The sequence below is a fragment of the Talpa occidentalis genome, unplaced genomic scaffold, assembly GCF_014898055.3.
Source record: "Talpa occidentalis isolate TD23 unplaced genomic scaffold, MPIMG_talOcc4v2.1 talOcc4.13, whole genome shotgun sequence".
NCBI lineage: Eukaryota > Metazoa > Chordata > Mammalia > Eulipotyphla > Talpidae > Talpa > Talpa occidentalis.
This window is the reverse complement of record NW_023601322.1, coordinates 334,780-347,359: the sequence shown is the minus strand read 5'-3', so window position 1 is coordinate 347,359 and position 12,580 is coordinate 334,780. Positions and strand designations below refer to the sequence as shown.

Genomic DNA, 12,580 nt, shown 5'->3' with positions numbered 1-12,580 from the left:
TGCTCGGCGGCAGGGAACAGCTCGCAGGCTAAGGTCTTTAGTCTCGTCTGGAGAACGTGCTGTTTGACAAGGTACAATGAGGCCACAGAAATGTTAGTATTGAGCCGTTTTCAGGAACGGGCAGTTATCAAGTCAGCACTAAAAGCCATTTACATGGTTCATTAATAGGGTAAACATTAATTTTCCGCATAAATTTTAAAGATTAATTCGGCAAATCATTTTATTTTGGTTGGTTGGTTCTTCTATCTGTTTCTGCTTTGGAATGCAATTGTGTTCATTTATAAATCTGCATACAGATAATTAATGTTTAATATTCTTTGCAGAATCAAAGAATTCCATCGGACATGGTATTCCTTAGGACTTCAGAAAAAGCAGGTATTTGTATTTTTATTTACATTCTGAGGTGCTTTGGCCATTTAATTTTCATTTTGGAAGGTAAAAATTAAATTTGTTCATATAAAAATTTCTCTTTGAATGATAATATATCTAGTTCATTAATTTCTAAATCACATTTAACTGTTAATATTTAAAATGATTTTATTGCATATGCTTGGTTAAAGTGCCGGTGTCAGTAGCTGGATGATGCGCTGTGGCTTGGCTGCTGTGTGGCCTCACGTCAGCCCGGCAGACGCGCTTACGTGCAGTCGGACCCGCGCTGGGTGCTGCTCAGACCCAGGCCTGCGCAGGGCATGGGGCCGGAGCGTTTTGCCGGGCTGGTAGAACGGGCCTCACTGGAAGCCGAGGCGCCCCCGCGGAACTGAGTGGGAAGCGGGGGAAGGTGGCGAGGCTGCGGCGTCTGCACGCGGGCAAAGGTCTGCGGGTCAGGAAACCTCACAGCCTGGCTGCCCAGTTGGATTACGCGACCGCAAGGCCTCCCAGCGGCGGGGTGTCCGGCGACGTCCTCGGCGCATCCTGCCTCACGTTCCTGACCGTCCACCAGACAAGCTGTTCTGTGGGAAACTCGGCGTATCCCTCTTTCGTAGGAAGCGCAGCACATTTTTATTGCTTTTGAAGAGCTGCACAATACATCTGTTATCTACAGAAGTATGAAAACTAAAAAGACTGAATTTCAGAGCTGTTGAGCTGATTTTCCCCATTTATAAACGGCATTTTTTCAAAGGGACGTTCTGAGTCATGAGGAAGAAGAACGTTCTTTCACCAGCTTGATGACGGTCACCACCTCCCGAAGGTGCCGTTCCCGGCTCCCCTCGCCTCGCGGTCAGCGGCGTCTTGCTCCGTTCCAGGTTGTTTGGTGGGGCACTCTGTCTTCACAGCTGGCCGGGAAGGGAGCGCGCCTTTTCCAGCCTGTTCTCTGTCTCCTAGGAGACGTGACTGCCCGTTTCCTCTCCGGGGAGAGGGCCAGACTCTCCCCTCAGTGCGGGCAGCACGCGGCTCAATGTCCTCCTCCCTGGAAGGGGCGGTGGGGATGGCTCGGGGCTCTCCTGTCCACCACCAGGCGGCCAGCGCGCCCGCCACGTCACAGGGCTTGGCCTCCGCAACCGCCCGCGGTCGCCCTGTGGCGGCCCCGCGGCCTCCGGTCTGCTCGCCGCCGCCAGCACCTTCTGAGCCCACGGCCGGTCTTTCCTCCCCAGGAGGACGAGGCGGGGAGTAGCCCTCCTCCAGGGTTTCTGAGCAGGCTGAAGAGCTGTTACTGATTGTTGAAATCTGGGGAAGAAGCCGCTCCGCGGCCAGCTGCGCCTGGACTTCTCTCGGAGCTGTTTGTTACCCGTTTTGTTGCTGGTTCGCCCTCACGGTTTCATTCGGATGGTCCGTTTCTCCGTTCAGGTTTGGTTGTCTTCGTGTCTCTTTAGCCGTTGGTCTGGGTTATCTGATTTGTTGGTACATAATTTTCTGTACTTTTTATTTCCTTCTGTTTCTACAATGTTGGCGGGATGTCCCCTTGCTGCTGATTTCAGTAATTGGACTGTTACCGCCTCTTTTCTGCTTTGGATTCAATTTTTTAAATTTTTTTGTAGTTTCTTGTGCTGGGGGTCAGTTACTAATTTGAGCTCTCTCCTGGCATAGCTGCGTGTAGCTGAGCATGTCCCTGTAAGTCCTGCTTTTGCTGTGTCGCAGAAGTTTTGATAATTGTTTTTTGGTTTTGCCTCGCAGAAGTATTTCCTGTGTTCCCTTCGGTGGCTTCTGTGACACGCTGTGTGTTGGTGACAGCGTGCGACTGCCAGTATTTTCGCATTTCCCAAATTTCTTTATTTCTGGTTTCTAATTTCATTCCATTATGTTTGGAGAACATATTTTGTATGATGTCAGGCCTTTCATGTTTATCCAGATTTGTCTTGTGTGGCATAGTCTGCAGAACGATCCATGAGAAAGATCTCTGTCCTGCTGCTGTTGGGTGGGTGTTCTGGTCACCTGCTGGCACTGGTTGGCCTGTGACAAGGTTCAGGTCGTCCACCGGTGTCTCCTCTCTGCCGGGCCTGCTGCCCCGTCCCACCAGCGTGGCAGCTCCCGCCCTGCCGCCACTTAGAGGACCGTGGGTCTCACACACGTCACTTTAATACTGTAGTTTGGAGGTCGTTGCTATCTTTGAGAATTTTAAGAATTAGGACCTTGGGGCCTCCCCGGTGGTGCAGCGGTTGAGCGCTGGGTTGCGAAGCTGCCCGCGGCCTCTGCGGCGCCGGTTCGATCCCCGGCTGCTCCCCGGCCACCGGAGGAGGGTCCCACATGGCGCGCAGACCTCTCCTGCCGCCCGCTGCTCCCCTCAGCAGTGTCCTTCGGTCCTTCTGCCTGCTCCGCTCCCCGCTCTGGCTCTGGTGAATCCTCTCACCCTCCTGAGCTTCTGACTGTACCCAGTGCATGTATAAACAAAACAAACAAACAAGCAAACAAATAAAGAAAAACATGCCTCTATTAAAAAAAAAGAAAAAAAGAATTAGGACCTTGTTCCCCAGAAAAAAGTGCGCACTGTATGCACTGTTTCTCGTGTTCCTGGAAGGTGCCTCGGGAGTCTGAATTTAATTAGCACCTGAATGTAGTTTGTCTGACCTGTTAGATTCTGCAGTTTTACTTTTCCGTCAAATGTAGATGGTGCAAAAACTCACCAATCACGGGTGTGCGGACAGCACACAGCACGCTGCTCCCTGCTGCTTTTCTTCCTCACACCCTGCAGCTTCCCTGTGCTGACAGCCGCGTCCTGGCTGTTTCCCACCAGGTTTTTGTAGCTTTGGAAATTCCATGTTTGACTTAAGAAGTCAAGTTTTTTCAGTACCTCTTTCTCAAGCATCCGTGTGTTTAGATTTTTGTGTGTATATGCTAACATTCTTAATATTGCTGTATCACCTTTCCGTTTTCTTGTTTATTATCGAGAAAACGCGTAATACGTTGTCATAATAACACCTCGAGACCTCAGCAGCGCGGCCCTGCGCGGCGCGTATTGACTGGGTATTAATACAGGGCATCCGGCCGGCTGTCAGCTGATTGTTTAGAATGTAAATGAAGCTCTTGATGGATCTGGTGACGGATGGCTTAAATTCCAATTAATCAATTGCTTCATCAGTTTCTTAATTCAGATCAAATATCTCCTGAATGCACACAATTCTTTCAGTGGTATTAAGAGAAATTAATGCTTTAGAACTAATTTTCATCAATCTCTTATACATGCCAATATCTTTTTCACTTGTCTCCTAAGTGATGACATTATTGTTGAAGTGTTTGGGACACGTGACAATAGCTCAGCTGTCGCTTGGGAGCAGGGCGAGGGCTAGGTAATGGCACTGTACTCACCCACACTCTCTCCCGGCGCTGTTCATCTTGCCACCTGCTTAAAAGTTTCATGCAGTGTCATTAAGTCATATAAATGATTTAGAAATCAAGCTTAATGGCAGACGATCTGGCATCACACATGCAGAGTCAGTGTCTGTCTTCCTCCTGTTGGCAGGTGCTGGGGCCCGTCTCCCGTGGCCCCGGGCCTGGGGCAGCCACGGGCCTGCTAGTGTCCGCGGGCCGCTCGCCGCGCTTGCCGTGTGCTGCGGCTCTTGATCTGGTTGTCACTAGACCTGTCCTTTCCTGTCAACTCTTGTCAATTATACAAAGTAAAATCAAGTATTCATAAGGCGGCTGTAATGGGATATGAGCAGAGCAATCTAATGATTCATTGTTGCTGCCCCGAATCACGCCCGCTGGGGCTCCTTGCTCCCCACATCACTCCCGCCGGGGCTCGCTGTGGGTTACTGGGCAGGCCGCGCCTTTCTTCTGCCCTGCGCTCTGTTCTCCCAGTGCCGTCAGGCGCTGCCTGTTCTGAGGCAAGCAGCGTGGCGTGTGCTTGGCCCTCAGAGGCCGCAGCAGAGGAGCCCACAGCCAGCACATCGAGTTCCTTGGCTCCGTGTTGGAACACGTGGCCACGCACGTGCTGCGGAGCACGCTTCAGCCGTGTCGAAGGGCTGGGCTGTAAAGCGGTGCGCGGCGCGGGTTTCCTCGCGTGCCTTCCTAGTCGGGGCCAGTTTGTCCGAAGTGTCCTTCTTAGAGATCCCTTGACAGTGCCTGGCACAGCCTGTCGACGTGACTGGGCGTGCTTCTCAAAGCGCGTGGCGTCAGGGGACGGGATCGTGGTCTGTCTGGGTAGCAGGTGGTGGAAAGTCTTTCCGCCGCTGTCAGCCTCCTTGTGTCCTGGAAGAGACCTGGCGGCTGGCGCTGCTCCACCCCAGGGCGCAGCCAGGCAGTGGCCCGGCCGGGCCAGAGGGTGCGTGCCACTCGGGTAGGTGCCGGGCAGACAGCGTGTGGCTGGGAGAGGGGAGCTGGGGACGCGTGTCAGCTGAAGGGCGGTGGCGCTGACACGGCCGCTCCCCTTAAGGAAGGGCGCAGAGGCGTGCTGCGGCGCGTCAGCTCTGTGCGCACCCATCCTTACGTGCCCCGGCCCCTCATCCTGATTGAGGAATACCTGGCTGCACGGGGGTGCTGGAGAATGTCCTTCGCAGGCAGGCTCGAGCAGATTTTCCCCCAGCCGCACACAATTCCCCGCTCTGCACCTGAACGCCCGTGACAAGGTGCCGCCCCGTGACGAGGCACTTCAGGGAGTGAGTCCCGAGGAGGCCCCAACCCCTTCCGCCCGCCCAGCTCGCACCAGCGTTCACCAGGCCCCGGCCCCAGCCCCTTCCTGGCGGTGGTGCTCCCTGCACCGGGGGCGTTGCGGTGTCTGCCTCCGCTCAGGGGTGCCTGTATGCTGCAGCCCCACCTGCCCCCACCGTGAGACCACATCTCCAGATTACCAAGTATCCCCGGGGGCAGCATCATGGCTCTGATGTTCTCAGAGCCCTTCTATCTCCAGAGCCATCCTGCAGCTCCCGGCCGTGGGGCTGAGCTGCATGTGCAGGCAGCCTGCCTGGGCCAGCAGCTGGGGGTCAGGCCCATCCCTGCAGCTGGGGTGGGGGGGTGGGGGGTTCTGTTGCCCGAGGCTGGTGGGTTTGGCTGGCGCCCAGGACCTCCATCCTAGGCCAGATAAGAGCCTGCCTGTTTCCTTGTCAGGGGGGCAGAAGTCCCTGGCCCACCTTGCCCCGTCCAGCCAGCTGCAGGGCAGGGTGACACTCGGAGGACCTGCCCATCCTGTCCCAGCATGGCCCAGGGCTCTGTCTGGGAGCCGGACGAAGGGCTTTGCTTCTTCCTCTGTGGACGTGCCGGAAGCTCCTGTCCGAACGTGGAAGTGGGTGGCCTGCATTTGGGGGGGGGGGGCACAACTGCCCTGCTTTGCACATCAGTCAGAACCAGAACCAGGAGCACCTCTGCCCAGCGGGGCCCATGAGCTCACACCCACATGTGCGTGCGCCAGGCCTCTGCTCGCGGGGCCGCATAGACCCGCTGGCAGGGCCCACTGGCCCACCCAGGGCCTCAGTGTCAGTCCTGGACTCACTGTTCCTCCCGGGGCATTTCTGTGACATGGAGTTTAAAAACAATACCCTGCCCGCCCCTCTGGTCTGGAAAGGCCGCACTTACGCCCAAGGCCGTGGCCCCGGAAGCGGGCAGAGAACCTCCCAGCTGCCCAGGCCTGGCCGGGCCTTCCGAACTGAGAGCAGCCTCGGCTGCATGCTCCGTGCCGGGCGCTGGCGGTCCGGGGGCAGCGCTCGAGGGCCCAGGCCTGTGTCTGGCTCCAGGGGCCTGTAGGGCAGGGTCTCCAGGATCCCAGCAAGCCTCAGCAGGCCGTGGTGCTGGCTAGCAGGGCAGCAGGTGGGTGAGTCCTGTTGCCCCGCTGTGGCTGCCCGGAATCGCTCCCTGAGGACTCTCTGAGATGCCCCTGCCCTGGGGCTGGTAGCGCCTGGATCGCAGTGTCCTCAGTGGCTGCGCGTCCTCATCTCTGTCTGTCACTGGCTTCGTGAGGATTGTAAGACGCAAATGGGTCTCAAGGACTCTGAGCACTGGCCCCTGCTTCGTGGGGGCGGCGAGGCCCGCCCAGCACACCCGGGGCCTAAGCTGGCTGCCAGGCTGCTCGGACGTGTGGTGTGAGTGCGCGCCTCCGCCCCCACACACACGTGCACATGCAGGTGCCCCTGCGCCCGCCGCCCTGGGTCTCTGCGTTGCTCCCTGCGTGCCAGACCAGCGCCAGGCACAGGGGCCTGAGCGTCCCCGCCTCGCTGCTCCTCCTGGGGCCGGCGCTGAGACTCCGTCGTGGCGGCCAAGGCCGATGGACTGTGACTGCAGATTCTCGGGCGTCAGGCTTGGGGTGTGAGCAAGGCGGGCCCCCGCTTCTTGCTGGGCCTGTACCCCACGGTGGCTTGCCTGGCCTTTTTCTAGAAGGTTGTTGGTTACGTGCGGACAAGCTCACTTTGTCACCTTCAAAATGAGAATGGGGGTGGAAGCGGCCATGGACCTTCGGCGTGACGCGCTGTCCAGCGGTGGCCTGGGCGCAGGGACACCGCAGACACCCGTGAGGCCGACGCTGTCCGCAGGCGTGCTGGGGCCTGCTCTGGGGCCTCTTGGTGTGCATGTCCGTCCCCACGGGGTGGTGGTGTGCGGACTCTGGGTGCCTGGGCTCGGGATCAACAGTGATGGGTTTTCTTCTCCCCTCCCAGGTTCCTGCTTTATTCGGACGGATCAGCTCGACGGCGAGACAGACTGGAAGCTGAAGGTGGCGGTGAGCTGCACGCAGAGACTGCCGGCCCTGGGGGTGAGCGCTCGCCTGGTGGGGGGCTCCTGGGCCAGTTGTCCTCGAGTCACAGGTGGCTGCCGGGCGGGGGTGACTTCTGTGTGTCTTGCCCCGCTCCCGTGGTTCTGCGTATTCCTCTCGGTGCACCGCGTGGCTTTTCTTCTTTTCACTCCTTTTTCCGTCTTTCTACGTTACTTTTATTTTTAAACGTGCTCGGCTATCTTCAAAATGCAAGATTTTTGCTAAGGATTTCCTCCCCTCTGGGTGCTCAGACGCCGCTGCGGGACGGTCTAGCCTGGCCTGGGGCTGACCCGCCACCCCGCTCCCCCGGGCCGGCGGTGGCCTGTCTGAGAAAGGCTGGCCCGCGAGACTCTAAGCCGAGAGGAGAGAGCTGCCCTCAGGCCTTGCGCTCTGCTCTGGCACCCGCCTGGACGCTGGCGCCGGGTCCACACCCCTGCAGGCCCCCGGCAGCCCCGCCACCCTCTCGCACGGCGTGGGTTGGCGCCAGAGCTGGGCCAGCGCTGGCCGGGTCCCCAGAGGGCGGGGCCCTAGCCTTGGGGGGTGGCCATCGGGTATTTGTTTCTTAAATAGTTTACAAGCTCACCCTGAAGCCCTCTGGCCCGGGAGTTTATTTTGTGGGAAAGGAATTTTGGATTGTGTTTCTTAAATAGAGTTAATCAATTTTCTGTTCCCCGGAAATAATGCGTTTTTCAAGAAGTCTCTGCACTTTGTGTCAGTGCCAGGACCAGCGGTGTCAGATGCGTGACATCCCGTCTTCTTTCTCTTTTCCCCTCGGCGAGTCTCCCTCGGGCCATGCTGGAGAACTGGCTTTGGTGTCACTGATTATCCGATTGTCTGTTCTCTGTGCTCCCGATTCTCTTCTGGGCATTGTTTCCTCCATCCAGCTTAATTCGCTTGGTCTTAATCTTTTCTTTCCCGTCTCAGAGGGCACGGCTGGCCTGGGCCTCTGGAGCCACGCCCTGCCTGCGCCCGCGGCGTCCACGTGGGGCACGCGTGGCGCTTGTGCTGCTGCTCGGCCCTGGTTGGGTGGAGGCACCTCGCTTCTGTGTCAGACAGTGGGGACTTTCCTGAAACTTTGAGTCACGGATCCTGTTAGTTCCCAGAACACGGCCCTCTGCTCCAGCCCTCCCCGGGCACAGCTGGTGCCTGGCGCAGCCCCTCTGGGTGGCCGCAGTGCTCGGGGGTCCAGCGGTGAGAGCTGCCACCTCCCTGGCGGCTTGTCCCTTTCTGCCGTCGGTTGTCAGATGTCTGCCCCAGACCTGCGTCCCCGCCGGGCGGCCCGTGGGTGTGTGTTGAGTCTGTGCCCGGCCCACACAGCCTGCCCGGCCGGCTCTGCTGTGCCCTGGGCACGTGCGGGCCCCACATGCTGACTGCCTGGGCCCGCAGACGCTCTGGGGCTGAGCACCCTGACAGCGTGTGGGTCCGGCCGTGGCGCCAGCGCCTCTCTCGGCGTCTCTGGCGTGGCCGTGGGGGCGCCGCCTTGTCAGTCAGTGTAAGGATGCTTTGTCCTCCCGATTAGGTAGAGACACGAGTTCCAAAACGCTCAGTTACGCAACTCATGTTGATTTTCAGACTTGATGGTCGACACGCTTTCGCAGTGTCTGTCCCAGCGTTCGGCTGACGCACTTCCTGGTAAACAGCATCTGTATTTTGCATGACCATCAGGCCAGAAGGCAGCGTGTCCTGAGGGAGGGACGGTCACTCCTCACACGACACCAGTTTAAGCATGTGGCTTCGCATCCCCGGCGCGTCGCAGGCAGAATCTTTCTTCCCGGAAGCAGCAGCTGTGGCCCCTTGTGGCCCTGTCCGCCGCCCGCACGCCCGGCCCCCGTGGGCCGTCAGGCGAGTGTGTGCCCCTCGTGCCCACGGTCAGTGACCCTGAGAGCGTTCCCTAGGCTTGGGGACACCCCCCCCAAGAGAACAGCCCCCACTTTGTGGCCTCACTCCCGGGGCTCTCTGCGGCCGCCACCCCCCCCCCCCCCCCCCCCAGCCTGGCTACCGGGCGCCCTCGGCTCGAGTTTCTGGCTGTGCGACCAGGCAAGTATATTAACAACAATGAGGTCACAGTAATTTTCAATAAATCATGACTCGCTGATTTATTTCAAAAGATCCATATAGCAGTAAACAATACCATTTACATTTAATTAGTTTTATTGAACAAAAGGCAATTTTATTTGTAATGAACCACATGTTATGATTAAGGATGTATTTTAATGACCTTTAAGTAATGCGAACAAATGTTGCCCTTGACCTAGTAGCAGAGGCTTTCCTGCATTATTGGAGACTTGAGAATGATTTTTAAATTATCATGAAGAGCTTCGAATGACATTCTCATTATTGTGCCATTATTCAGCCGTTTGATGTCTCACAGACTAGATGGAGCGCTGCCCCGCGCGGGTGCGGGCTGCTGCGGCCTCTCCTCCCCCGGCGGGCAGCCTGGCCCGTCTCCACGCCCAGAAATCGCCGCGGGCCTTGGGACACCGGAGCTGGGTGCTCCCCAGGCCCACGGCGCTCGGCCAGGGGCCGCCATTCCGGTGTCTCTGCCCCGGGGACGGGGTCTGCAGCTGAAAGCCGACACCCACCCCCACGTGGGGTTCGTGCCCTCGGGTGGCTCCCACCCACCGCTGTGCCCTGGCGTGTTTGCAGATGCCCCTGGAGGGCATGAGTGGGCCTGGACTGCCCCGTCTGAGGCCCGCTGGCCCCTGCATGCTCTGCTCAGCCCGGGGCCGACGCGCCTGCGCCCCAGATCGCCACGCTGCTCTCCACAGGGCCATTTTGGTGACCCTCTGACAGTCCGGTCATGCCCCTCCCGGGACGTCCAAGGCCCCTTCCTGCTGGAGTGGGCTCTGTGCTCGCGCTGCTGCCCCGCGGGAGAGGCGCAGCTCTTCTCTCTGGGCAACAGGGACAGGGTCCTGGGCCTCACAGGGCAGCTGGCGCCCTCGAGCGCCGCCTCTGGGTGATGCCCTGGCCTGCTCCCAAGAAGGCGCTGCAGGCCCCTACGACCGGCCCCACCCTGGGCTCCATGCAGGAGCCCAGCGCCCAGGCTGGCCGGAGCCGGGTGGGGCGTGTCTTGGGGGCCAGCCCCCTGCGACGCTCGGGTCTTGCCATGCAAGGAGTTGGGCAGAGTGGACCCCGTTTCCGCAGGGCCTCCCGGTGCAAGTGCTGGGGTGATGGCGCTGAGCGGAGACATCTCCGTTTTTGGAGAGATCCCTTATTTCACACTGTTCTTCAGAAAATTGCAAACAACTGTAAAATCTGTTCCTCGCAGATTCTAGAGCATCTGTGAAGTGTGACGCTGGAGACCCGCGACGCGGAGGAGCCGCACAGCGGGCGCGGGCCTGGGGATGGGCTCCCGCCCGGACTGCGCGCTGCCCGCAGAGGGTGTTTCTTGACGGGACGGGCGGGCCATCCGCACCTGCGGCCCTGCAGGAGGCCTGTGCCCGGCTTTCCCGGGAGGGGGGTCCTGGGACGCGGAGGAGACGGGACAGGAGGGCACAGATGGAAACCGAAGACCCGCGTCCAGACAAACGAGGTGTCTGAGGAGCAGAAGAGAGTCACTCACATCTCTAGTGTTTGGAGACACCTGAGAGGGAGTCACGGCCACATGCACGCAGCAGCTGCTGGGGAGGCCGGGAAGGTAGGGGGCAGGGACGCAGAGGGCAGGGACGGCGCTCTGCTGGGAACCAGGCCAGAGCTGGAGACGGTCCCCCGACCCAGGGCCATCCCCGCCCGGCCTCCCCCCATCCCCGCCTGTTCTCCCCGTCTCGGCCCTGTCCGGTCATCAGGCATCGCTCAGGTCCAGCCTCACTTTCAGGGTACCTGGATGTACGCAGAGGTCAGCTGCCTCTCCGCGGGCTTCTCAGCTCCGCATCTCTGCCATGTTGCAGCGGCTGCCGGCAGCGACAGCGAGTACTGCCAGGGACCTCCTGGTGTCACGTGGGGCCTGAGACCGGGTCGGGCACGCCGCCCCCCACCCCCCTACGTGCGCCTGCGCTTCTCAGCATGCGGTGTAGCCACCATGTTGGAGACGGTTTTAACGCTTTGTATTTTAAAGAAATAAAATGAGAAAACGGGATTTTTGTTTCTTTGGTATTTACTGTGACGCTTGCTGTCCTTCCTGAAGACTTGAGTTCCCACCAGGGATCATTTCCCTTCATCTAAAGAACGTCCTTAGCATTTGTTGTCTGCTGGCAGGGAGTTGCTTTCCTTTATCTGAAAATATATTTCACCTGTTTTCTTAAAGGATATTTTTACTAAATATTGAATTCCAGGTTGACAGTTTGCACAGCACGTGAAGTGTTTTGTTCCACTGTCTTCTGCTTCCATTATTTATCATGAGGGGTCAGCATTATTTTGACAGTTTTTCTTTATGTCATATCTGTTTTCTGGGTATTTTAGAGATTTTCTTTTTCTCCATCTTTGATTTTTTTTTTTCTTCTACTCATCTGACTTTGATATTTACAGTTTTTTTTTCACCTGTCTTGGGGTTTTCTGGACTTCTGAATCTGTACATGAATGGCCGTCAACAAATCTGCCATATTTCTAGTCACTTTTTTAAATAGTGTTTCTTTCCCATCTCTCTGCTGACCTCCGAGGAATCCGATTACAAGTGTTGGACCTCTTGATTGTATCCCCGTGACACTGCCTCCAAGTTCACTTTCAAAATCTGTTTTCTCTGTGTGCCCCAGATTTCCTTCTCCCTTGACAGTCTTCTGTTTTATGGCCTCTTCTGTCATCTCCAGTCTCCTGTTAATCAGCCCATCTGTTGAATTTATTTCAGATGTTGGGGGGTTTTTTAATTCTAAAATTTCTGTTTGGTTTTCTTAAATATAGTTTCTCTTTCTGTGCTGTGATTTCCTATTTGCTTATTCTTCATTGGAGTGTTTTTCTTTAAGTCTTTGAGACTTGCAATAACTGCTCTGAAATTCTCTCAATTCTGATGTCTGTTCCTCTCAATATTAGTCTTTATTGATGGAATTCTCTCTTGATTGCAGATTTTGTATTCCTGTTTCTTCCTATGTCCATAAATGTGAGTGAGTGGTGTGTTCATTATTAACGATACATGCATGGTAGCGACTCTGGATTTAGAGATGTTCTTCTGAAGGGTAGTGTTGTGTCGTTGCATCGTTTTAACTGGTGCTTAGCTTGATTGAAGTCAGAGTTACACTGTCACTCCTGCGGTGGGAGAAACTAAGCTCTTGATTCCATCCTGTTGAGCTGCACTGCTTAAAATCTGCCCAGTGTGCATAAGGGTCAGCATGAGGGTCCGCAGAGTTCAGGACCCTCCGGAAACTGCCTTTTCTCTCGCTCTCCAGCTGTCTCCCCTGGCTCTCAAGGGATTCCGCGCCCAGCTCACTCAAGACCTTTGGTTTCTTTCTGTCTGTACATCTATGATTTGCTATCTGAGTTTTAGCAGTCCTGATAAAACATTTTTTATGTAAACACCATATGGCAAACTATTTGGCGGCA

At 56.8% G+C, this 12,580-nt stretch overlaps 1 protein-coding gene across 5 annotated transcripts in view; it reads left to right on the top strand.

Annotated features, from left to right (window-relative positions):
* The window catches only part of ATP9B (ATPase phospholipid transporting 9B (putative)), an 89,840-nt gene that overhangs the window by 32,253 nt on the left and 45,007 nt on the right, over nt 1-12,580 (top strand). For all 5 annotated transcript variants that reach the window (XM_037508388.2, XM_054693982.1, XM_054693981.1 and 2 more), the window contains exons 7-8: nt 324-375; nt 7,017-7,111. In XM_037508388.2, coding sequence (XP_037364285.1) covers nt 324-375; nt 7,017-7,111 — 147 coding nt within the window. The remainder of the gene's footprint in view (nt 1-323; nt 376-7,016; nt 7,112-12,580) is intronic.